We start from the raw sequence: 27,951 nt of genomic DNA on the forward strand, positions 1-27,951 counted from the left end.
TCACAGTTTTACGTTATTTCTGTCTTTTTCTAGGTTCTAGCAAGCCTTCGAAGTGTCAGAAACAACTTTACTGTCTTGACCAACGTTCAGTGTGCATCTAATAAGTGAGTGTTATTGTAAACAGAATCTATATGTTAATCCAAATAATTATAATCCAATGGTCCATTCAAATACATTAAAATTAACTTTTTTTTTGTATTTGAAAAATAGTTCATTTTTTAAGGATTGTTCTATGTTCAAAAATAATAAATGAATCTGTTCTGTTGATTAAAGAAAAGTTAGCAAAATATTTTAGACTTGTGCCACAGTTAAAAAAAAGCTGCACATGCAGTAATGGACTTACAGTTAGTGTCTATAAGGGCAAAGCATTGTATCGTAATACAAATTACAAATAAAAGTACACACTGTATTAGACATTACACCACAAAACTTTATCCATGTTCACACGAGACTAGAATTTCTTACTATGCTGAAGAATACAAATGTTTAAAACTTAAATCTGATCTTTTATCTCCTTTGAGAATATATAAAGCTACCAGACCTTGTCACTTTCACATGATGCATGCGATGAAACCAGAGAGGAATATGATGGAAGTTCACTATCCACAAAATACTGTTTACATGAACCACACTCCACCAGCGGGGATTACCTCAGTAGCGCAGACCAAATAAAAGCTGGGAACAGTTTTCTTAATGCTGCTAAAAGTATTAAAAGCTCAAATAACACACACGTATTGTAAGACGTGATTAATGTAAAAGTTAAGCTTTATAAAATGTACTTTTATAAAAGAAATAGGCTTTATATAATGTAGTAATGTTAGTGTTCATTTGTTTAAACATATTTATTATTATTATTATTATTGATATTTTTAATTCAAATTAAATATATATAACATTTTAATTATTTTTCTTTTTTGTCAGTCCACACTGTTGTTTGTAAGAGCAACCACAAGAGGGCAGTCTTTCCAATCGTTTGTTTTATGGACTTGGCCACCCATGCACACTCACTGACATTTCACTATAGCCATTTTCCACTTAACATGTTACTAGTTTTCAAGATTTCAAATCCCAGCCCAAAATCAGTTGCCTATGGAGAAGATTTCCACATGCCCCAGATTTCCATTTTTCCACCTGAGCGATGCGGGTAAATTGGGAAAAAAGGTGTTTACTTGCTGTTACTCATGGAACAACTATTTCGCCCTTCCAAATAATCATGAATCTACGTCAGGGCAATTATACCGCACTGTTAGAGGCTTTTGTTGTGCTCTTCACTAGTCTGTACAAGGGCAACCCAGTTCAGATGAACTTCAACGGTATGTGCGGAAAAGAGGACACTTGAGAAAAAAAATATATATATTGCAAAATGCACAGGCTTTAAAAGAGCTTCGTTCATTCTTCTTTAATGTGGAAATATGCTCTGTTCTTTGACATTATGCATCCTGTTACAGTTATAGATGACGCAAAAGAATGGCACCCAGAAGTGTTTGAATTGCAGGGGTTTCCTGCTTGTGTCATAATTGTTTGTGTCTATTTATTCAGCTGCATTTTCAGTAATTCTTCAACATTTTCTCTTGAAGGAGGTCCCCCGTGTCCAACCAGCCCCCCATCACCAGAGTGTGCCTACCTGGTAAGTCCCATACCTTCACACCTGTATACATTTATTGAAAATGGGGTCCAATCAATCAACAATAGGTGCATAGGATAAAAGACCAAAAACAGGTCAAACATCAAACAAAAAAGACTAGCACTTCTAGCAAATGTATCAAAAATAGTTTTATTCACAGCGTTTATACACGACCATGATGAAGGTCATAGGGCTGAGACATTGTGAATAAATCGATTTTTGATACATTTGCAAGTAGGGAAAGAGTGCAGGATTTATTTCCTTTTTCCTTTGAAAGTGGGGTCCAAAAAACATAGACCACTAGTGAAAATCCTGATATTTGGCATGTTTCAGATTTTTTTTTAAATTACAAATGATATTAACAACAAACTGATTTAAAGGAATAGTCTAGCCAAAAAGAAAAATTTAAAAATACCTTCAAGCCATCCAAGTTTTAGATTTTTAGAAAAAGTGTTTATCTCTTCATATTGTATTTTTAATTTTCAAAATTCTAAAAACAAAACACATAAAATTCTTTGTTTTCTGGGTTAAACGTGTCAAATCCTAGATATTCAGTATTTACTCTTTAGATTTTTGGCATTTCCCATGCTTTCAAAATTACTACATCTTACAGCTCATGAGTTTGTGTGTGTGCCTGTAAACACGTGTTTCGTTGTGCTGTGTTTAAGTATATTTTTAATGATAGAGAGACCTCTTGCCATGCTACGTGACTGCCCACGGCGTTGCCCTCTTGTATCCCTCATCATCACTCATCTCCTCCGCAGCTTCTGCTGATTGGCCCGGCAGTGTTGAAATGTTTAGTAGACTCTACACACACATTCAAGCACGGTGCCCATATTAGTGGCTGTTTTGTCTAGTTGCACAGAATGTGTTAGACTATAGGAAAAGGCCATGGGTGCTACGTGTTGGTCTCTCACATGCATGCACACCTGCCAAATATAATAACACGATGGACAACAGGCCTACCTCAGCAGAAGGCTTTGTATAACGGGTGGGAAAATTCCTCGGAGTTCACTCTCTGTCCTTGAGGATGGCTCCCAGTGTGATATCAGAGAACACGGAACTCAGAGATTTCAGAAAAAACTGTAATCTATGCTATAACTAAACAGTACAAGGCCATTCCTTGGAGCCTCTATTATACAGCTCAAACTGTTCTCTTAGAAATGTCGGCGAGGTGAGGTCATTTCTGAAGGATAATAAGAAAGAGTGTTCCCGTTTAGAGAAGGAAGAGCATTCATAAAAATGCAATCTTCAGCAGGTTTTGTTTAATGAAATGCAAGAATATTATGCAATTGACTGTATTCTTGTAACACAACCTTATGCATTAAATCATAACTCAAAATCTATAAAACTAAATTAGCTTGGACAAAAGTTTGTGTAAGAGTACTGTCTTGTTTTTTTGTAAAATATGTTCCAAAATATATCAAATGACATATTTTTTCTTGTTTAATCATAACATTGTACTGTCAAACAAATCAAAAAATAAATAAAAAGAGAATTTTTTTTTTGCAGTGTAAAAAAGTAATAAAATTAGTAATAAGTCCTGATCACATTTTTCTCCCCAAATGAATCCCTTTGTCCTCTCTACTATCTATATAAATAAAAATGGCAAAAGATCCCAAATAAAACACGTTTACGAATTTCAGAAAGCATTTTGGGGGGACATTTGTATCAAATAAAGAAAAATATGTATAGAAAATGTATAGAAAAGATCAAACTGTTAGTATAAAGAATACAGATTGCTGGTTTTGACCTGTAAAGTCTGCTTTGGCTGTAATTAGGATGCTGCATTCACAGTTGAAACAATATGTTTCTAGGAAAGATGGAAAAATACAGTGGAAGAGAAGGGATATTGGAATATTGTCTGTGTGTGTATCATTTCTTGTTTCAATAGGAAAAAGTATAAAGGGGACATGAGTTCAGCTCCACATAACACTGTTGTAGATTCAGTAAAAAGCTGAAAATGCACTTGTAAGATCAATAATGAACATCAATAATCAGGCCATACTGCATTAAATCTGGCCTACAGCAAAGGGACGAGGCCTTCTGTGAGTAATGTGAAAGAAAAGTGGTAAGTGGCATTCTACTGAAGCTAAGAGCATGAGAAATGCAGTTTGTAGGAGTTCCTGTCAGGTGCGGTGAGTTGTGATTGACGTCAGTCAGCTTGAATGCGGCTTTGTTGACTTCCTCTTAAACCAGGTGGACTGAGATTCACTTCCCGATTCTCTTAAGGCTTGATCGCTCTCTGATAAATGCCTGCTATGCTGCCTGTTGAGTAAAACGTCATACATACTCACCTCTTAGCAAGCTGTTTGTTTTTAATTATGTTGAAAATATGCAATCGTCATGCAGAATTCATGCATTTGTTTACAACATAAATGACACATAACTTGACTGCTTAAAGCTAATGTATCATACATTTTATAGCATGCTACTGTATGTAAGATATATTCCAATTTTTTTTATAAAACCTTGCCATTGCAGAAGCATAGATACAGTACTTTCTCTTCTTTTCCAAAATGTAGTGCGCTGCCTACAGAGGCAATATTTTAAGGGATCAAAATTGCTTATGATGTGATGGTTCTACATTATGCTTCCTTCTGAAATACCTTGTTTAGCAAAATTAAAAGGCAGCATCATATGTATTTTTAACAGAAAAGACAATCCTGCAATGCATTGTAATGAGTAAAAAAAGAAAAGAAAACCTTGTTTCAAAACCAAAAAGTAGCGAATAATTATTATTATTTTTTTTTGCTAAAAGTGTTATCAATGTTTTGTCCTATTTTATCCGCTGATAAAAATTGCTCTGATAGTGTTTGCAACAATATAGTTCCATTGTGTCATTATTATTATAGCCTCGGTGTGGACTTCACTATTCTCATAGAATTAAAATGAATATTACTTTATAATTGTTATAGTTAACATCCTTTAGCATTGCAACATGGTAATGTCAAAATCCATTGAAATGAATAGTGACTCTGACGTTTTGTGGCTTTTTTGTTGCTTCCTGTGTAGAAAGTTCCAAATAGCTTCTCAAATACCTTCTGTTACTGTTAGAGGCAGTTCACACAGATTGTGTTTTATCATTTCTCTGCCCTGCTTCTATGTAAACATGAGGTAGATAGATGTGTTAGCACTCTTATCTTGCATCTTGTATGACACAGCGCAGTAAAACTGTGACATTTAGGTTAAAAGGAATTCAACTTAGAAAGGTAATCTTGCGGGTTATTGTTTTCTAGCTCCACTGCCCTGCGTTGTGTGTTTTTAACAGAAAGTTTTTGCAATGACAAGGCTGTTTAGTTATTAATTGATATATTTAAATGCAGATAGAGGGACTAATCTGAAAGGAAACAATGACAGTAATCTCCCATTCACAATGTAATCCCCCAATGCATGTAGAACTGTAGTGATGTAACCATGTCAGAGACAATGAGACTGAGCCACTGACTTTCTGCATGCACCTATACTGCCTCCTGTGTGTCATGCAAACAGGGTCATTGGGCAGGAAGGAGAGCGCAGATTTTTCCTGTTTTTCCCATACCGCTGGAATCCTCCGGAACCCAGGAGGTGTTTTTCAGTGCGCGGGTGTTAATTCCTCACACACGCAGGTCGTGAGATGAACTTGCCTGTGGCTTAATGACCAAATGGGAAAAATAGGATGTAGACTGACAAACACCATTGTCTTCTCTTTCAACACACACTGATATGGACACACACATGCTCATAATGACTGCTGGATCAGGTGCCTCTGGTTTGTTGCATTGTATATACTGTGAGCTAAAAGAGTTGAAAAATATAGCGTGCATTCCTTTTGTGACTATAGCATCTGAAGAATATAAACCAATGTCTTTTTCCACATTAGTTTATATGTGTTTTTACGGTTCATTAGTCCATGATTTATGATGTATGAGGAATTTGTTGTGATGGCCAGAATTTCTGGATCTCTCCGTCTCCGGCAATGGGAATGTTTTCAGTGTTTTTGTGAGCTTGGGAAAGTCACAGGTAAAACTTTGCCATTGTTCATGCTGAGGAGAGCAGTTAACGACTGCAGCAGCTGATCTAGGGTTAGGGCAAGATGAGGAGGAGATTAGGATCTCGAGAACCGATCATAGATCAACATCTAGAGTATTTACAGAGAAGGCAGATTAGCCCGGAGTTTTTTTCTTACGCCCTGTGAGAGATACGTTTCAGAGAAAAATACAGTAGCGGTGTTTGTTTGCCTTTAGTTTACTCTATGAGATTAAATCACGGTAGACATCTCTGCACGTACATATTTCTTTACAGAAAACATCGTCATTTATGAAGATTGCGTCACCTCAGGCAGAGCCAGCAGAAAGGTTCATGGCACATTCTTAGTATCATTATTGTTTCATAAACTATGATTTTAAGCAAGGGAATGTATTAGGTTCCTTGTTCTCATCTTTCTTGATCTCGGTGTTCAAGGACTTTCCGATAAAACTTTTACTTGTTATACAGTTGAGCATAATTCAGGGTGTGGAAGTACACAGTGAACTTATATAGCATGCACACCTTACATGTTCCTGGAAATGTGCTTGCATACAAATGTTGACTCACAATTTATTAATACGCCACATAAAAAAATCATTGAAACATTTACTGGTGTGTTATCAGACAATCTGACAGATCTACTCATCAAGTCACTCAAAACATTTACTTTGCAACATTTATTGCAATATACTTACTTTATGCCTATTCAGTTCATTTTTTGCTATTCAGCAATACATGAATTCATAAATACCTTCAGAAGTTAAACAAAGTTTTTTTTTATTTCTTATTTTATTTTATGGAAACTGTTATGAAGTTTCTGAGGACTGATGAGGGAGAATGTTTCATGACACTTTTAAGATGCCATTCATCCGGGCATTGTGTCAGTCTAATGAAACGATAAACAGGGGGTAATGCACAAATTAACTTCATGACTTTTTCCTTATCTTATCCTAGCAGGCTTGAGCATTCACACACATACAGTTATAAGGTAAGCTTACTGTTACAGATGTAAAATGTAAATATGTCTGTAAGATTATAGAGATGAGGAGCTGTAACAATAGAAAAGTGCTGTCTGCAGCACGTAATGACATGATACAAAGTGTTCACAGAGTAACTAGAGAAGGTCAGTGCAACGTTCTTATCAGCTGACTGGCCTAGTTTTGGATTGAGCTTTCCCCACTTGATTCAAAAACAGGCACTTTAAAACATCCTTGTGCTATGACATTCAATGTTTTGTACTTTTTTTTTATTTATGGGAAAACAGTCTACCCACGCTTCTCGAGTGAAAATAATTTAATTACTCTTTACTTTTCTTCAAAGTTGTCTTATATGTCAAAACCTTGCAAAAGTAAGTCTGTCTGTTTGCTTAGTCATTTTGGAATCCACGGCTTTCCCAGCAGCCAGATCCACCTAAAATGGTGCCAGGAAGCTCTGTTCAAGGACACCTTGACCAGTGTGCAATTAATTTTAATCTGAAATGATACCAGTGTGCGATTCACCCTGAAAGAGCTACCAAACAATGTTGCTGTGGAGATAATTTCCTGCCCATTGCTCCGTGAGCTAGATATAGTGACACTTCCAGTCACAGGACTAGTCAGGGTGCACAATTTTAGGCTCTCCGTGTTTGTATGTGCTAGACTTGCTGAGCAGTCACTCTTGTATGTCCAGTAACTATCCATTTCCTTTTCCCTAGGGGAAATTCTTTCTTTTCCATTATGCTCTTTTCTGACACTTTCAGTAATGGTTGTCTAGGTCTATATTTAGGTTGAATTCTTCTTTGAACTGTCACCATTTCAGAACCAGTTACTAGTTTCCCGCACATTTATGGACTGCAGTGTTACTTTGAGTAATTTTATCTCTGTGAAAAAGCAAAATGTTCCTGTTTATTATTTGTATGGTTTGTTTTAGAGAATTTTGTAGTAGGTCTGCCAGTTGCTGTACACATTGTAGTAATGCATAATTGTATACATTTTTGGGGGGAGTGTTATTTTTTGTGTTGGGCCTTTGTTTGCAAACTCAGTAAAAATGTAAATTTGTCTTTTTGGTGACACTTGATACCGGCTCATTTACATAGTTTTTTCATGTTTTTCCAAAAATACAATTTAAATACAAATCGGTTTCTGGTCATTTTCAACAGGCTTCAGATATATCGAGGGAAAAATGCCCTGGGAATGCTTTCTGGGAAATCCCTTCAAGTTCTCGCCTCAGCGCTCTTTAAGTTATTGAATATGTATGCAGGTAGTTCACGTACCACACGTCCGATCTTAACCCACAACTCGAGCTTTGATCCATGATGTTTACGTCAATAGCAGCCTATTCATGCTGAACCTGAATCAGTTTCGTTTTCGGTCTTTTTATGATAAAGTGTAAAAGATCAGAACGTGGCTCATCTAAATCTGCTTTTGCGTCAGAGTTTGAGGAATGGCTTAATAGTTTAGATTAGGATTGACAGGGTGAAATGTGACCTCTGATCAAAAATGTTGCACCGGTAGGTAGCATTCCCTCTGAAGTTATTTCCCTGGCAGGGGTTTTGTTGGCTAATGATATTAGCGTTAACGGCTTTAGCTTCAACAAAACACTCAAACTCCCCATCTGGTATTATCTGGCAGGGGTGTTTTTGGAGGTTGTTTTTGCTGGATATCACAATGGTGGTCTTTATAGCGGTCCACCCAAGGGAGCGACGACCTGCGTCAGTGTCATCGTCACAGCTATTGGGGTCATGCTTCAGAATGGCACGAGAGGTAATGCATCACATGTTCAACTGCAGGTTTAGCTTGCACATGAGTGGAAATATTGTGAATTGAAAGGGGACTTTGGAAACTGAGCAGCCACAAATGTTTTGGCTAATTCCTTGGTTAACTGGAGGCATGAGCTCAGATTTCCCTTCCGTATTAACAGAAATGAATGATGGTTTATGAGAGTATACTATTATTATTAATATTATTATTTTCCCCTTTTTTTATTTGCCAGCACTACATGAATAAAGTTCAAGAGCACCCAGGGTGTAGGAAGGTCTTTATAATAGGTGAAGATTATGGAAAGCTCCAAACAATGAGCTTTGTATTTCCACTCGCTTCCTCAGTTACCACAGGAAAGACCATAATAAGACATTTTATGATTATTACCAGGAAGAAAGACAGACTCTTCCTGTTTGTTTTGCACGGATATGCAAAAACATGCATACCTGGTTTGCGCTGTTGTTTTGCATCTCTTTATGACATAAAAAAGATTACATTTGCATCCCTTTATTACATAAAAAATAATCTTTATCACAGGATCCATCCATTCAAATATGCGTCATCACTAATGTGATTGTGCATGATATTTGTTTAGTTGGTGGCATGCAATATTGCTTGACAAACAATAGAGTCCAAACGTTTGGAATAAAAATTTAGATTTTTTTTTTTTTTTTTTTTTTTTTTGGCAATTTAAGTCTTAAAATAAAATGTTACGATTTTTAGAATAAAAGAAAAGATACATTTTTGACATAAATGACTAAAAAACATTAAAGATTTTCCGTTATTTCTAGGTCACTAATAAACTAAATAAATAAATGAAAGAAAGAAAGAAAGAAAGAAAGAAAGAAAGAAAGAAAGAAAGAAAAGAGAAGAGTATTTGTCTTTTGGACCCAAAAATATGAATCACTGAATCTACCAAAACTTCTCGGCCGTATTCATTCCTGGAGAGGAATTACATACTTCATAGTAGAAAACTCTTGAAAACAACATGGTACCTCTGGTCAAATCATTTCCATTCATCATCTACCTTAGACTCGGGTGCCATAGCAACCGCTCTAGCAACAGCCCACCCAAACAGGCAGGGTCTGGCAATAAAGTGGGAAACGTCAACAGAATGGAAGCATTTGAGACTGGAAGACCATGATGGGTCAGTGATATTTAAGTACACCACATCCTTACCAGTAAGGGCCTTGTAATAGATGTAGAGTCTAGAGACATTTCCCCTGGGCCTTTGTATGTGTGGCTTGTGTGTCTATGTGACATCATTTGTCTTCGGTATTTGACTACTAACTGGCTTAACTGCTGTGTACGAGTGTGTTTGTGGGAAATGTGTACATGTCATCACAGCCTCGACTGCCTGACTGATGTCTAAAGTGTGTGTTGATTGTGTGTGTGACAGTGTGGAATGCCACACTCTCTTCTCAAAGCCCAACTGGCTTCAGATCCCTGTCTTGCACCATGTTTATACACGCAAGACCCCTAGAGACGGCGTGACTTCATCAAAAATATTTTCAAACACCTCTGGTCTCCAGCAAGTGCATCATGGATGTCTACATTATGTATTGATGCACCATTTTGCCAAACGGATATCCTGACAGATACCATTTATAATATATATTTTTGTAATTTTGGTTGTTAACAGTAGCTGGATTCACTCTGAACTCTTATAAGTCACCCCACATTGTTCCACTGTGTAATAATGAATGAAATGTGGTATGAATGAAAAGACCAAACCTCCTTCCATAGTTTAAAGACAGGTGTTTTCAAATGTCTACAGTATATAAATGTTATATATGCTACACCATTGACATCACATTGTGTTCAGATGCTCGTCCTGAAGAACTAACATGGGTCTTTTGAGACACGGGCCTGTTTTGCTGATATATTACAATGGCAATACATACCCTTTTTCTCTTCAAGGAATATTACATAACTCAGTGTTCTCTATCAGTTTACATAACTCACCATTCTCAATTTTTTGTCTAATCAAATCTATTATACTTTTAAAGAATCTTAAGGAATGTTTCTCAACAAATACAAGACACTTAGATAATTTATTAGTATGCACATATATTTACAATTTAAATAGTCAGATAAATTTGAAATGTACAGTGTGTAGGGATATTATAATGTTCTAGTTTCTATGCAAATATGATTTTGCAAATTTTGCAATGCCTTAACCATTGCAATGTGTAACTGGTGTACATTTTGGCAAATATGTGGTTAATTTTTTTTTATTTGCTTTACAAATCACATTTTACAAAATATATAAGATCACCTGCCAGAGGTGCAAAAAGGGGATACGCAGTGCATAGGGGTGCCACTCGGAGGGGGGGCCCATGTTCCCAAAATCATTCTGTGAAAATCTTCTTTAATAAAATGTTAGAAATAATCAAAAGCTTAGTTGTTAAAAAATAATATAATTAAATATTTTATTTAATGGCTGTTTGGCATTTTAACGAGTTCAAACATTTATTTATTATAATATTATTTATAACACATATCAACCGTTCGACTATACTTTGATCTTACTTTATGCTACTTTTCATTATAAGTCATGAAGTCATTCAACATTAAAAGTGGTTGCCTAAGAGGGCAAAGTGATTAAAGTTAGGCCTCTATTTCTCTATTTCTCCAAAAATATAAAAAATTAAAACTTGCTATATGTTTATGAATGGCCGTTTGATTTACATTTGAGAGAAACTGAGAAGTTTGTTAACAAGGATGCAAACTAGTCAGCTTTCACAAAAAATGCCATTTTGTATTCAAATTAGGCCATTTGTGTAGATCAGATTTTTTAGTACAAAACAATGCTAAACTTTGACAAAAAAATTATCTTAAATGTTATAGTAGTGATTTTATAATGTCAAAATATAAACCCCAAAAGCAAAACGTGAAAATAACTACAGGTACAGTATGTTACAGGGTGGGAATGGTAAATGAGACAATGAGCGATCCTCTGCAGCCATTTATTTGTTATAGTGGGTATATCAGGACAATTTAATTTTAATAAGAGTATATTTTCCACCAAGTGACCCTTAAGCATGTCAAATTTTCTATGAATTATGTCTATAAGTAAAAATGAAAAAATGCGTGTGTTCTTTAAAGTGAATTTTACAGATCATTTTCAAATTTTATATAAAAATATACAATAATACGAATAACAAAAAAAAAAAGAGGCAAAAAAAAAAAAACAGAAAGGTGAGCAATATTACATGTTTTTGAAAAAAAAAAAGATTCCTAATTTTTTCACTCCTGATGAGTGTGTATCCTTACATGCACAAGCTAGTTATTGGGCTTTCAGTCACTGACTTGCAGACAGTTACAGATTCTGTTGTCTGTCATAACCTGACAAAAAAGATTTTTGTTTAGCCATTTCAGAATCCACAGCTTTCTCAGCAGGGATTTTCTATAGTTTGCATGCCTTTGTAGGACATTGGATGTCTTTAAGATGAATGATTTTGCTTGTGGAGTTGTGTTAAACATCAGCATCTGTTACCAGCCCTGACCTGTTAATTCTTGTGTTAGAGTCAGTTTGTGAAATTGAATACAAAAGTGCTGACTTTAATCTCCCTAACAGCCGTTAAAATCAGTGATGCAGGAATTCAAGCTTTGAGAATTATTATTTAAGTTGCCTTTAACAATATGTCAGATTAAATAATTTGTTGCTGTAATTGCAAAGAGTTCAGAGCTCTTTATTAACTCTTTCTTTAAAACCAATGACTTCAGTGTCCCACAAAGCTCAGGCAGAGTTAATCATGCAAGAGGTCTATGGCTCAAAAACACTCTGCTATCTTTACCCATAGGGAGTAAGGGGGATAGCTGGAAAAGCAGAGATATTATGGGTCAGACAATCTGTCAAATGTTGGAGTCAGCTAGAAAGAGTCCTGGCTTTTGCTCTCAGTCTGTAGACATAATTCTTTCAAGTCTCTAAACAAAAAGTGTGAAGTGTCAGTCAGTGTTTAGCACCTTAGATAATCAATGCACTGCCGCTTTCCTTTATATATGAGCAGGCTTTATCTAGACAACAGTGTTGATTGATCTATAAGCAAATGCATACATTTTAAGATGAGAGGTATTCAATGAGAAGAACAGATGTCAGCTGAGACTGCTGTCTGAGAGAAATCTGTCTCGGGTTTTAGCATTGGCTTTGCTGTGGTGCAGCTTTTGAAAGCTGGGAGCATGCACCCTGCTAACTATTTGAGTTATGCCATTGACGTCAGCACAGCCATAAAGCAGACAAACTGCCCTTCCACAACGAACAACCCTGCCAAATGGCCTGCATGTCTTCAAATAAGCTCAAAGAGAAAGAAAGAGAGAGAGAGAGAGAGCTAGGAGTAGATGCTTTTGTTTGGGTGTTTTAATCAGATTTAAATCTCCTATGGACAGCTGGGAAAAAAACAGTCGCCAGTTATTTAAGAGAACTAAGGCAAAAAATGACATTACTGGCTCAAAGTTTTATTTCCTTCTCAGAAAATCAGAGGGAGGAAATAAATCACAAATACAAACATCTGTGAGTCAACTTATTGGAAGTTGTTAATGGCAGTGCAGGTGAACTAACAGGTTTGTTAGTTATCTTTCATTAGCAAGGCCTTTTTAACATTTATTCTGACACAAGCATACTTTCCAGTTTTGAGAAACGTTCACGTAATGCTTCACATTAGACAACACACTATTATACTATACAGACTGCTCACAAGTTTTACTTTAAGGATTAATTCACCAAAAAATGAATTGTCATGGTTTATTAACACCCATATTATGTTGTCATGTGGTCTGTTATGTGAAAAAAAAAAAAATATATATATATATATGTATATATATATATATTCTATACAACAAAAATCAATGGTGATTACTCCAAAAAGTAAAAATATTTATTTACTAATAATTATTCAACATCAGAGTTTAATCATGTTTGAGTCATGTGATTTTTCCAAACAAAATTTTGTGAACATAGATCCGATATATTTATTAATATTATTACCTTTTTTATTATTATTATTATTATTTATTTTATTTTAATTTTTTTATAAATCTCAGGTTAGCAAAAACCCTTTCAAATCTAATGTTCTCTGGCATTTATATATATTTAATCCACAATCCATCTCTATGTTCCTCTGTTATAATGATGAGAGTCTGCTGGTATGTGGAAATGGATTGTGGATTAAGTATATATAAAAAAATGTCAATTAATGTTAGATTTGTTAGGGCATATGCTAATTTAAAAACATTCTGATACTTGGTATGGATCCAGTGATCACTTGCTATCTCTGCTCTTGTGTTTTTGTATTTACTGCCATGACTTTGCTCCGCTTTTGGTCATAAATTTGCCAGATGAGCTTAAAAAAATTGTGTGACTGAAACAGATGAATAATTTAGAAAGAAAAAGAAAACAGAGTCACTGAATAGAGTAGTGAGCATGATGGCCACAGGTTTGTTTTATTGCTGTTGTTTTATGCTATGAAATAGTTTTTAGCTTTAAGTTGGTAATGAGTTGTCTGCACACAACTCCCCTCCGCCACCCTTTATTCCACCCTAGTTCTTTCATTCATATGGATTTGTTTATTGAACACAGATGAAGTTACATGTGAATCCAAATGGCATTTTTGTGCCCTTGACAGGCACTGTGGGAAATCCACTGCTATCCGCAGGGTTGTTTCAAAACAGAGTGGCCAAGAAGCAATATTTGAGTTTTTCGTGTTATTTGCTACAATAATCTTGACATCTATAAACACAATGTTTTGCGTATAAATGCTAAACGAATAAAGTGTCAGTAACATATAGTGACAAATACACACATACAGTACCACTCTGCCCTTGTGGGTGGGACATCATAATGTTTAATTCCAAATTGATTTCACCCATTATCTGGCTACGATTCCAAAGTCATTAAAAGTCCAGCTGGTATCCATTAAAACTGCCATCATGAATTTGTTCTAGCATTGCACATCATCATACTGTATACAGTATTCTACTGACCCCAGATTTCCTTAGGAATCTTCGTTGACTGTTCCAGTAATGGTAGGAGTGAGAGAAAAACCAAACCTGACAAAAGTTAGAGCTAATTGAGTTATGCTGGCTTCCTAGTCTATGGCAATGGGGTTGGAATGGGTCAGCGAGTTACTGACAACAGCCCTATTGAGTTCTGTCAATACTGTAGACTTTGGTGGCAGGGTTCAAGCCAGGTGAAAGGACAAAGTCTTCCCTGTGTGTGTATGTTCACTTTAACCACCAGGACCTCGTGAATACAAGTCTGGATGTTGTGTGGTCGCTTACCCCACGTCCCCTCACTGAACTGACCATTGACTCATGAAATGCTGCTCATCAATTCAGAATTTAATGGAACAAATCTGGAAATTTCCAAATGCCACTGTCAACAGACTGATCTCATTTGGATTCTATGTGCTTTTACATAAAGTGAACAAATATACAGTTTGCTACATTTGGATTAGACACTGAAATGTAAAGTTTTAACATACTGACTAATATCTAATATCTAAAAAGGTTTAGAGACCTACACATCTTTAGCTGGTGTCAAATCAAACGTTACCTTGTTTTATTCATTTCTGCTCAGTTATTATAAAAACAATAAATCAACCAATTGGTTTCTACAAATTCAATAGTCTGTGAAGCTTAAAGGATTCATAAACATGCGTATGTTTCAGTACAGGGGTAATAAAATGCTTTCAGAATATTACAATTGTATTGTGATTGTTAGTTGTCTTTTGTTACTAATGTACTGTAGCTATGTATAAAGCACAGCTCACACATAAGACAGTTTAAAAGCAAGGTGGTTTCTGTTGGTTAATACAGTGAATCTGCGCAACCAACTTAAACCTGTTGCAAAACCTTGTGGTAATCTTTCATCCTCGCACAGAATTCTTGATTATGTGAATTCCTATTAAAAAGACTGGACTTCACAAACAGAAATTTTTCGAACAATGCCAAATGTGACAGCAGCTTCATAATGAAACTTTACGTATAAATACCAACCTATCAATTCCAATGTAATAATATTGATTGCGAACATGAAAACCATTGTTACAACTCCAAATATTTACCTATTGTTGATGTGTATTGTTTTCTAGCTCTGTGTTTACAAGTGATTTTTTAAGTCCTGTTATGCTTTTCATTTTCTTATTGGGCAAATGTGAGTTTTCTGGAGATGCCATATGTGTGAAGGGGTGATTCTGACCATAACTAAACTAATGGGTGTGAGGAACGAGGAGAAGGATTTGGATCAAGACTGGCCGTGGGTTTTAGACCATTGTTGATTGATTATTTGTGCCATGCTGTTTCTTAGTTTCACTTGTTTTAGTTCTTGTTTCTTAAGCGTACCCTTGTAAATGAGTTTAGAATATGTCTGGAATAGTTTTCGAGAGGTGGATGGACACCTCTCTGATGGAGAAAGAAGAACTGAGGGGGCTGTTTTTCAAAACACAGGCTTTGTAAATTGGGTGGATTTGGCCGGTCTCTCTCACACCCACACATGGAAATGGAACAAAAAAATAAATACAATAAAAAATTTAATGTTTTAACAATTGAACAATGAAATTCTGAAACTAAACATATTCTAACCTTTAAATAAAAAAATAAAAAAACTTGGCTCTCAGTAACTCATTGCTCACTGGCGGTCCTTTCTCATTTTCTCATTTGAAAATATGGCTTCAAAGTCGTGTTTTGTGTGGTCTAGCATGCCCAATTCAACAAGCACCCATTTCAACTTCTGCAGAGGACTCCCATTCATGTGGTCAGGTTGTCTCACTGCGGTCTTTTCCAGCACTCTTTGTTTATTCGGTGTGTCTGTTGTTGAAGTGCTCAGAGCCAAAACAGTGGCTTATTCTTAATGGAAAACCTTTTTTTATGCTTCCATTTAAACTGCCATGTTGAAAACACCATGGAATGCCAACCAGCTCATGGAATGTCCCACATAGTTCTGAGATGCTCCACTGTTGCATTTAAAAGTGCATAACATCTTTTGAGAAAGGTTATTGCATCACAAATGAGCACAGTATCAACTTTGTGCACAGTATTGCCTTTCACATTCGCTTTGAAAAATCAAGATCCTTCTGTGCTTCTTTTACACGCTAAAGGCTCAGAAATGAAGCTACTGAATCTGCTGTAAAAGGTGTTGTCTGTATGGCTCTTTGGAGGCTTAAAAACATACGTCAGAAATAACTGACACTTTCAGTCCTCACAATCCTACTCATTGCTGCATGAACTGTTGGGTAATATTTCACAATCAAGGCGGTGCTGCGCCTCGGGCAGGGTTGCACGTGCTAAAAACGCTGTGCAGTTTTACAAAGCCTTTACTATAATGCAGTTGTTTATTGTTAACTTGACTCACTATAATTGAATCAAGAGGTGTCTGCTGCAAATTTAATCTGGACCAGTCTAATTCACAAATGAATAATTGGGACATTCAAAAGCGTTTTACGTGAAAGTATGTGGCCTTATGCATTAAAACGATGTTTTAAAAAGACCAAACTCAGTAGAAAAATTATTAATAAAGCATTATATTTGCAGACAATCAGATTTGAGGCCAGAATATTAATGCAACATGTTTAATTAGGCGTTAAGCATTTTCCTCCCAAAACCTGCTTGTCTGTAAATACAGTAGAATGCTTTTTTTAAAATGTTTACTGAGTTTGGTATTTTTAAAACACTTTTAAAGCATTACGTCACATTACGCGTTTTCCTTTTAGTCTAATGGTTTTCTATGGGAGGACAATGCTTAAGGTGTAATTAAATGCATTGCATTCTTATTCTGGACTCATCTGCTTGTCTGTGAATAGAATGCTTTATTATGAATGTGTTTACTGAGTCTGGTCTTTTAAAAACACAGTTTTAATGCATTAAGCCACGTTAAACTTAGAATGTCCCAAATCATTCCAGCTGATAGAAAATAATCGGCTCAATAATGATCAAAAAATGGGTATCGGAGAAGATACCAATTTAATATATTCATTTAATAAAATAGATCATACTTTATGAAGTTTACCTATTTGACTGCAATGGCTATGAGACAACTGCACTAAAATAAGAGCATTATGATCATGAAATTGTCTTCGTTACTATTGCAACCAATTACAGATATGTCCTTTCAGAATCATCACTGGCCGGAAGAGAAAAAAATAATAATAATAATTTTTCACTTTAAAATAATGAGGAGCAGCATATTTTCCTGAAATAAAGGGGAAGAAAAAGTCTGTGCTTTGCAATGTTGTAAAGAAAATTAAAGTTTCATAAAAATTGAAATGGCACACAGACATATTATTGCAGTGTCATTTATCAACTGCACAACAGATAATTATATGTAACAATAATTGTCTTGTCATTTTATATAAATTAAAACAATACTGAAACATCCTTTTCATTTCCTTTCTCATACTCTGATGATAAGAAATAATCAAATTTAAAAAAAAAATTATTTAATTCATAATACATTTTTCTATCTGAAGAGCTGATCCTCCCACTGTGGATAATCGACCCAATTCATTTATTGAATGTAGTGGGTTGTTCGTCTGTTAGCCTAAAAATCTGCTTAATTTAACAAAACAATCATTTCAGGGACACAGCTAGTTACAGGCTAATGTTTTTTTCTTTTCTTCTGTGCATTATAATGAAGGCTTTGTAAAACTGCACTGCATTTTTAGCCTTTTAATCAACATACTTTCGTCCTACACCAACTACTCACACATTTCTTATCATGTATGTCTATGAAAGACGATCGAACCAATCAGAGTAGGTACACCTTGATCTGCAGGCTGCAGCCGGGTGCTTCTCATGTTTTGCTGTGATGTCCATACCAGTATGGGTGCTTAGTTGTCCCGAAGGGGGTGTCTAAAACCTACAGTACATTACAAAAGCAAATAAGACACCTTATGTCAGGGGTGTTAAACTCAATTCCTGGGGGGCCGGAGCCCTGCAGAGTTTAGATTCAACCCTAAATAAACACACCTGATCCAACTTACCAAGTCCTTCAGGCTTATTTGAAAACTACTTGGTGTGTGTGTGTTTGTGTGTGTTGGAGCAGGGTTGGATCAAATCCTCTGCAATTTGATTGAATTTAATTTGTATTTATTTTTATAGCTCTCATGACAACAAATATTCTTCCAACGAGACAGTGTTGAGGAGCTCCATAGAAAGATACTACTGTAGACTTTAGACTATTAAAAAAAAAAAAAAGTATGTATGGAAGAAGATATGAAACTATTCTAAATTACCAGTACATATTTTTTTTTTTATAAAGGTTGATGATTTGTTTAAATAAAAAAAAAAAAAATAATGTACTGAGTTTTGGATAAAGAGTCAATCTTCTGGTAAAGAGTGTCCCAAAAAGCTTCTTTTTTTTTTTTTTTTTTTATCTGGATAATATACCATGTGATCTAAATGATATTGTTTGTGTTCCTTAAATTCAGAAACCCATTAGTTTTGCTCTGCTCACAGAGAGAAACCCATTTTTTTTACACTCTTTCACAATGTCCTTAGGCTTTTCCAGAATTTCCCCAAATCGTTCTCTCTTTCATTCTTTCTCTCTCTCATCTTACAATCAGAACCAGAAGAAGCGCTTTCTTAGTAGGTCCCTTGAGATCTGAAATGACGTCAGTTGTCATACTTCCTCTTTATTGGAAATGCTAGTGTTTATCCTTCCACTGCTTGACTAAGCATTGAGACACTACGTATGAATTCAGGAGGGGCATAGATGAAGGAATGCGAGAAAGAGAGAGACAGGAAAAATGACACATTTAAGCACATGCTCTCAACTAATTCTCAGTGCGTATCGGGGAAACGACACACACAACACATCTGACAGCTCACACACATACGCACATCACTCACCCATGACATTAACACCTTCAAACGACCAGAAGACATGATTTGAAATTTGTGATCTGCAGTAACCTCAAATGACACATATGCAAACAGTTTGCGGTCACAAAAGCCAACCTCTCGGCATGCTGAAACTTTTTCTTTTAACACCACACCTACGCTTGTCTTTGAGTGATGCAAGTCAAGTTCACACATATCTCTCTATCATTTCTTTATTATTTTTGTTTGTGTATGTGAAGTGGCTTTTGTCTGTAATTGGGTGACCTCATGGTATGTGGGCAGATGCCTCCTTTTTCTGAATCAGCTTGGGCCGTCAAAGCTAGTGTGTCTGTCTGTTGTGCGTGTCTTGAAGGAAGATTTTTTTCTATTTTTAAGAAAAAAAGAATTACGCACCCCAAAGAGCTTTTTTCCACTGGTGTTCAGAGAGCAAATATGGTTGTGTGGCTTTGAGCGTGTGGAGATTAGAGAGAAGTATCATTCGACAGGGCCCTGCTAAAGTTCTACTGCTGTTATAAAGCCTGTTTTTCTGCAACTAGGAGACCCACAACAGCAAAGTCAGAGGCGCACAAGGGCTCGTCTGTGTCCCAGAGCCTACAGGGCACCGATTCACCAAACTCCCCTCTACTGTAAACACATCTATGCTTCAGCAAGACCCACACAAACACAGCTTACTCCGTTGCTTCATACATTTCTGTGGTGTACGAGGAATGATGCAGACATGTTTACGTACATCTTGACATACATTTAACCACATGATAAAACGTGATGCTGTGTCATTTGTGTATGTAAATGTGCTTTTCGTTGCTTTTGTGTATTTTGTTGGGTTGAACAGTATAGCCTTTCAGCCTTTTGACATTATTTGATTTATCACATAATCTCATAATTTATTTATATTCTCATAAAAATGTCTTTTTTCCAAGTAGATTTACAATGTTTAATATAAAAGCGAATTGTGAAAATCTAATGAAAAATACAAACATGTATCTTTTTTTTTTTTTTTTTTTTTTTTACATATTTTTTATGTAAAACCAATTTTTTATGTCTGTCACCAACATAACAACAAACAGCAATATTTTCCAAACACACTAGCATTCAAAAGTTTGGGGACGGTACAAATGTTTAATTCTTCTTAGAATTAATTTGAAATATACATTATTTACTTTTTAATTACTTTTTAAAAATATTCTTCTGACCCCAAACCTACAGTATAAATGGTATTGCAAGTTTTATGAAAATTTTTTAATACATGCAAAATACAACAATTCCATGCAGGGCAAAAGTGAGCTTTGACAGAAATTAATCAGATTTACTAAAGTTTGAAATAAAGATGCTTCCAGAAAATGACATTTAGGTTTCCTAAGTAAAAAATTAAAATAAGAATAAATTAAATCACTAAGATGCAGCTTAATTGTATATTTTAATTGAAATCACTGTGAATATACAGTGAATATTTGTGTCTTAAAATGAGCATTTAGTTTAATTTGTGTTTTTCACAACAATAAAGTGTGTGTGTGTGTGTGTGTACAAGTTTATACAGCAAACTTTGCAAAGTAACAACCTGGCTTGGACTCCTCTCTATTGACATCAGAGCCAACAAAAGCCAGAAATTATAAAAAGGGGAAGGGTAGAGAGAGAGAGATGCCAAATTGGGCGATGAAATGAGGAAGCACAGAGCTAAGAGGCTGCATCACCCCAACACAGCCAACTCTCAGACATGAGTGAGAGTGGCACGCAAAGAGAGGGCGACACCGAGAGAGACAGGATGGGGTGAGAGGAAGGGGCACGAAGCCAAAGAGGCAGTATCACCTAGCCACGAGGACCGGGCCAATGAGAGGGAGCGCGTGGGGGGGGGGGGGGTCTCTCTCACAGCTAGCACTCAGAAGAACCCACTCTTCACTCTCTCATACAGTCTGGGAGTGTGTGTGTGTGTGTGTGTGCGAGCCCAGGATGAAGGATCGTCTGGCGAGCTGTGCTGGAGTGGCCGTGCAGCAGGATTTTCACGGTGCCCCCCTTTTTGTGTGTCTCTGTCCAGACGAGTCCTACCAGAAGCTGGCCGTGGAGACCATGGAGGAGCTGGACTGGTGTCTGGATCAGCTGGAAACCATCCAAACGTACCGCTCCGTCAGCGACATGGCCTCCAACAAGGTGAGAAGATGCAGCACATCACTTTTAAGAGCTCCTTTGGAAGTCCGAGGATGCTTGCGCAGTAAGCGAGTTCAGTACATTTTTCCTGATAGCCTAGATAGTTTGTAATGCTTCTGTCAACGGCCGCTTTGTGAATGGGGCTATTGAGAGTCAGTCCTCATGCCAGTTAATTTGCATTCAAAATTCAAGCTGCTGCTTTCTAGTTTGTTTTTGGACTCTATTGAATATGCAGGATATACACTCGATTTTAAATGGTAAGGTTTATTCTGATTTAGTTTTGGTGCATTTTCCAAGGTATTTGAAGTACAAGGCTCCCTTGGAGATGCCACATCACTTTATTATCATAACAGTCTCACACATTCACTGTATAAATGTGTTAGCAAGTCTTACAAGCCTATTGAACAGGTTATAGCATGCCTTTTTTTCCAGCACGTTTTCTCCACGTTGCTCTGAAATTGATTTGATTGACAGCTTGTGGGCCAATTTATATGAACAGGGAAGTATGTACATGTACAGCACTTTATTGCGTGATCAAAGCAATATGATATACAATATAATTAATTTTTTGAAACACAAATAACCTGTTTTCTCACGAAACCTCTGCTAATATGACAAGCACAATATTTGTCAGGGTTACAGACTCGTATGTACATGTTTCAACCTATTTCGTTTGTCATCCTCTTTTTACTTTTAAAAACTGTTGTTTTCACATCTTCGTCAGTGTCATCTCATGTGATACACTGCATATCTCCACAGTGTGTGTGTGTGTGTGTCCTGCAGCTGTGACTCAGGTTTCCTGTCTCCTTCCTAAGCGTTAGCCAGGTCCAGACTACAATAGGAGTGAGTGCTGTATGGCATGGCAAGGCCGCACTCCCTGTTTGTTTCTCCTTCTGCTGACGTCAAACAGGCATACGCTGCAGCATGGGGACTTTTACTGCAGACAATAGGGATGAATACATACACACTAACTTCCACACACACATTCAATCATATAGATACATCCACAGAAAAAGGGACCCAGAGTTTTCACTGTTAATAATTTTCTTAATCATTAATTTTGGACTGTTTCCCTGTAAAGGTATAAACATCCTTCAAATGTGAGGATTTTCTTTTCATGGAAATATGCATGTTAATACTTGTTATTAAGAAGATTTAAGAAGATTATTATTAAGATTTTTTTAAAGAATTTATTTATTTATTTTTGCACAAGCCTCACTATATTTTGTCAGACTTATTCTTAAACAAGAATCGTTTAAAATAATATTTCTCAACAACTGTTATGCGCAAATTAAGCAAAATTATCAGTCTAAGGATATAAATATATAATTTTACTGGAAAATGTGCATGCATGCAGGCCAGCAATGAGATGCATGCATGAATATACAATATAATACATATGCAAGAAAATGGGACATTTAAAAAGCCTGTGACCATGTTATGATTGGCTCAAGATGTGCTCATATCCTAGGAGCTGTTGTATGAGTTTGTGGAAATAACACATAAAGATAGTCATCAGACTTGTACAGAGAATACCAGGACATCTGACCTTTTGCAACCCTTTCGGACACATGTCCCCGATGTGTATTATACTTTAGCTGTATGTGCATATGTGTGCATGTAAAATCTATACAGTATCAGCTCCAGGATTTCTCTGCCAACATGTAATATATATATATATATATATATATATATATATATATATATATATATATATATATATATATATATTCTGTTTCAGTCAACTGAACATTCAACATTCCGGTCAAGATAACAGAACTGCAGACTCACTCTTTTTGTTATAGTTGTTTAAATAGTTACTAAAGTCCATGGACATGAAACCCCAAATGTAGTCATTGAATTGAAGCTATGAGAGAAAACATGGTTTATAATACATGAACATTTCCTTTTTGGACTATTTTGATAACGTTCAGTCAAATTTGATCATATGTTTCTAATGAAATTCCTATGGAGAATTAAAAATAAACTTTATATGCAATATAAAAATAACATCTTATTTATATTACATTAAATCTTTTTTTTTATTTTCATTTTTATTGCAGACTTGCCAATCTCTTAAAACTAACATTAAGAGGAGACACTAATAAAGTCCTCAGGAGAAAGATCTGAAAAGCAGGATACATAAAAGTTTCCACTTCCCTTCTACAGTATATACTGTATAATCTCATTGTCTAGAAAGAAGCAAATGAAACATTAGAGATTTCATTTCTGATTATCCTTTTGGGTGTAGCTTGTAAACTTTCAAAATTGTATAACTACCGATTGTCTGATTTGCAAGTCAGGAAGTCTTATAAATCTGTATATTCGTGGCAGTATATGTTTGCTCTGATGACTTCAAGAGATTACATCAGTTTGCTTGACCTGATTCTCGAGCACACTATTTACCCTATAAACTGTTGCAATGTGGTTAGAGTTCCAGTGTATGTGTGTGTGTGTGTGTGTGTGTTTGTCAGAAGGAGGCGGTCCCTGTGTGAGAGGGGTAGTGTGTACACACTGAAGGATAGTCCGCGCTCACAGCTCAAAATTAGTCAGTACGACAAACCTTGAGACTCAAGACAGCCAGGGTGACACAACCTCACAGCAAGCAGGACTTAGAAAACTTAACTCACTTAAAATGGGAGCTTGCTGCTTTGAAAGGAAAGAACAGAGAAAGATCGGAAAAGTTAACTCCTGGAAAAAGGTGAGCCTCGTCTTATACTTTATAAGTTGTTAGTGGGATGTTCATTTTTGTTGGAAGTTACTTGGTGGACTTTTCAAGCACATAGCTGTTGCCTAAAGTAACGTTTGATTTCTGAATTCTCAGGATGAATGTGCTTTATGTAAAAGGGAATTGCTGAAAAGGTTTATTTTTGGCACAGGACTTTCTTGTTTTGGAAAGTTATAAATGAGACAATGTGTGGTAATGTAAGCAGTGGTCTTTAAGTTATAACTTTAAAAAAATGAATTGTAATATTGAGCCTTGTAATATTGAACAAATGGTCTCAAGTAAAACTACTGTTAGTTTCTAAAGATCCTGCATAATTTGTATGTTGCAGACTGAGAGCACTAGTATCAGCTTGCATGGAAATTACTGTTAAATGATTAGTGTAAATGTTCAGTTTGTGCTTTTAATATTATTTTTTGTTGTATTTTCCTGATAATCGGAAACATTGCAAGCAATCTTCGTCAGTTGTAAACCGCCTAAGTTCCTTTCTAAACTTTAAGGTTTTAGAGTCCCTCTTTGCCATGTGGATATAATTGAGACTAAAGCAGCTTAAAGTATTTTAGCCTGTAATGTAATAACTAAATATTTTATTGCGTCCATTTGTGGATTTTGTAAACACGCACACATTCGTGCACATACTGAGAAATCTAGAGGAAGTGAAACGTTGCGCTTGTATCCTCAGGCATTGTTGGTTTGTCACACAAAGAGATTTCTTCAGGAGCTGTTGTGTCATTATTGATGTTACCATTCAAATATACCAGAGAACTCGTTTGTCATCTCAATGTGCGTCACAGTCTTTCAAAGTCTTCTTCCAGCGATCATCATACAATGGTTGTTGAGAATTAGCAGATTTTGCAATTATGTGCTTCTCAAGTGACATCATTCAGTGTAATAAAATTCCCACCAAGAAACAGATGGGGGGGGGGTTTCCCACTAGATGATATACACAAGACATTTACTGTAAATAGATGTGATTAAAAAACATCAGTGTAGAGTGACATTTACACACAAGTCTGAATACAGAGAGAGGTGTGAAAATAAACAATGGGCAGCTGAAGAAGTGAAATGTATTTAGATGATTGATTGACTCGCCTGTCCTACACCAGACACATTGATACATTAGACAAGGTCATGATGGCAGTACAAATTAAATGAACATGCCGCCGGCGAACAGTGTGAGGTGACTGCACAAATCTATCTCACTTAATGTCTGTGGGTATATACTGCCCACTAGTGGAGATAATAAAATTGCATCTAATTGCTATATTTCCCATTCTAAAGAAAAGTCCAAATGAAAACTTATTGAAATTATGACATGCATATTTGCTGCCAAATATGGGTAGTTGACATGAAACACATTTGGGAAGTTGGTGTTTCCTTTGGTGTCTCAAGTCATGCTCCATGAAACTATTTTAAAAAGCAAATTGCTTATTATTTTTTTATTCTAATGTAGCTTTTATGAAGTAATGTTTACTGAGATACAGAAGGAAATCTGAAGAGAATATTTGTATTAAAAATGATGACCATGTCATACATTTAAATACATTTTTACTTTAAATCTGGTTGTTCATTAAGTGTCAACTATAATTTCCTAAATAAAATAGTTTTTGACTCTAAAAGCCTTACACAGGGAATCAATGTTAGCTGATAGAATCAAGTGTTTGAAGGCTCTTTCTCTACAGAAGAAAGGTCTTTGAGAATGAAATTGCCTTCATTCACCCTTTACTCTTCTCAGAGCAGAAGTGAGTGCACATCCGCCCCCCACAGCCATGTTTCTCACGGGGCATAGAGAGATACACTCACGTGGATTTATTGATATGGATGATAAGAAGAAATGTGAGCCGTGGAAAGCAGCCCGACTTTGATATGTCAGAGTTGTTTACTCTGACTAGACGTCTCACACATAGCTGAGGAACCCCCACTGCAGCATAATGCAGAGATTCTCCACTATTTTCCATCTTTCTCTCCCCCCCCCCCTTTCCTTTTCTCCCTCCCACTCTCTTTTCCTCATGAAGGCGCACAGACAAGCGCACACATTTCACAGTTCAGAGAATCCGAAATCATTGCATGAATTCATTGAGCTTCTCAAATCTGAGACCAACTTCTCTGTGTTAAGGGGTGAAAACAGGCTCAGTTGCATGTAAATAACAAATTTACTGTAGTAAAAAAATAATAATAATAATAATAATTAAAGATTATTAGAGCATGTTTCACAAGTAAACACTAGATTTAATGTTAATTTCAATATTGCTGTTTCTTTGTAATTATTAATGAAATTTACGAGCAATTTTTTGAATGTAAATTGTTTCAGTGTAAATCCTTTGTGTAATTGTGCATCTAGTGTTTTTATTGGTTGAGAAATGCACCATTTTATCCATCCTAGGTGAGTGTGATGAGGGCAGCATGGTCTGGTCTTCTGTTTTTGTTGGTTTTGGCCACCTTAAAGATTGTACATTTGGGAAATAAAATGGGTTGTCCAACTAAATCATGCAATCACCATCCTAATCCAACAATTGGCTTATTTGTTCCTTATATTCACTAAGGGTTTTCCCTGTCATTGGACTCTGCTCCCTGTGGCTATATCAAGGACAACTCATCGATTTTGGACGTTTGCCTTCTCCCCGTTCTTGATGAATTGGGGGTTGATTTGGCAGATGTTACTGAGACGCAGTGGTGTCCTCGTGATTCCCGGGCAGCCATCTTTGGAGGCTGGGAAGGGAGGGAAACCTCAGCGGCAGCCCATGTCACATGATGCTGTTGCCATGGCGTTGGGATGTTGGTGTAATTGGTGTTTGGATGTAGACAGAGAGGCAGAAAAAAAGTGACAGAGTCATGGGGGGGGGGTGTTGATGTCATCAATAAAAAAGACAAAGACAGGCAATTATCCAATTCTCCTCTACCACCACACTCTATGGTAAAAATAGCACAGCGCACCATGTGAAATCTCATGCATTATGGGAGTGCAATAAAGAAAGCTGACCAAGCCTGAAAGCACCCAGACTCATGTAACACTCCCATCTTTGCAAAGGCTTAAAGTTATTCTCAATTAAGAATCCCTTAAAGTCGATGAATTGTGCCCAAAATGCCAAGAGCATCCTTAGATCTCCCCGAATTTCTGTTCTTCTTTACGTGTCTTTTTCTTCTCGCGCTTTCCCTGCATAACAAAGCAGGGGCTCCCCCCTCCTCTGCCATCTCTATGTCAAATCTTATGTGCCTGTGGAGCGTGTTGCTGGGGCTGACAGACTCGAGACTGGGGGAGAGACGCGTGAGGGAGGGGGCGAAGCGAAAGGAGAGAGAGAAAGGCAGAGCAAGATGATGAGAGAGCGCGAGCGTACTGCAGCAGCGGAGCGGCACTAATCCAGCAGAGGAAGACCCCCCTCCAGCCAGATGAGCATCCCAGCATTTTTTTTCCACATCCTTCCCTCCCTCTGCTCCACTGCTCCTTCATCTCCTCCATAATTCATTGGCACTTCCAGACCCTCCGCTTCGTTTCCAGCTCCGGCCACCACTCTCCGGATCATCCTTCATCCCTTGACGGGTGTTCCCATCCGTTGTCGGCCCCTGCTCGTATCTACAGCCATGGACAGTCAAGCGCAGAGCGATTCGGACGATAGCTGCCGTGAAGACGGCTTGTGTCTGCTTTTTGGCTACTAATCCATACCAAGCAGAGTAGGAGAGGAGAGAAGAGGGGATTTTTCGTTTTTCCCAAACAGAAGAATCCCTTTCGTCTGCCTCTCTCTGGCTCTTTTCCTTCGTGGTATAGGAGTGCGCTGTTGTGGATTTCGGGAGATTAAATACAATCCAAAATGCCTGAGGCCAATTACCTTCTCTCTGTATCCTGGGGTTACATTAAGGTGTGTATGGTGGCTACTAAGCTG

The 27,951-nt window shown here is 36.6% G+C and overlaps 1 protein-coding gene across 5 annotated transcripts in view; it reads left to right on the forward strand.

Moving 5' to 3' along the window:
• Nucleotides 1-27,951, forward strand: part of LOC113050571 (cAMP-specific 3',5'-cyclic phosphodiesterase 4B-like) — a 171,622-nt gene that overhangs the window by 136,109 nt on the left and 7,562 nt on the right. For 4 of the 5 annotated variants that reach the window (XM_026213660.1, XM_026213661.1, XM_026213662.1 and 1 more), the window contains 3 exons: nucleotides 34-104; nucleotides 1,578-1,627; nucleotides 21,239-21,351. In XM_026213660.1, the coding sequence (XP_026069445.1) occupies nucleotides 34-104; nucleotides 1,578-1,627; nucleotides 21,239-21,351 (234 nt within the window). Of the gene's footprint in view, nucleotides 1-33; nucleotides 105-1,577; nucleotides 1,628-21,238; nucleotides 21,352-26,771; nucleotides 27,928-27,951 lie in introns of those variants that run through there. The other variant, XM_026213665.1, reaches the window with a different exon arrangement.

Source organism: Carassius auratus, chromosome 31, assembly GCF_003368295.1.
Source record: "Carassius auratus strain Wakin chromosome 31, ASM336829v1, whole genome shotgun sequence".
Classification (NCBI taxonomy): Eukaryota; Metazoa; Chordata; class Actinopteri; order Cypriniformes; family Cyprinidae; genus Carassius; species Carassius auratus.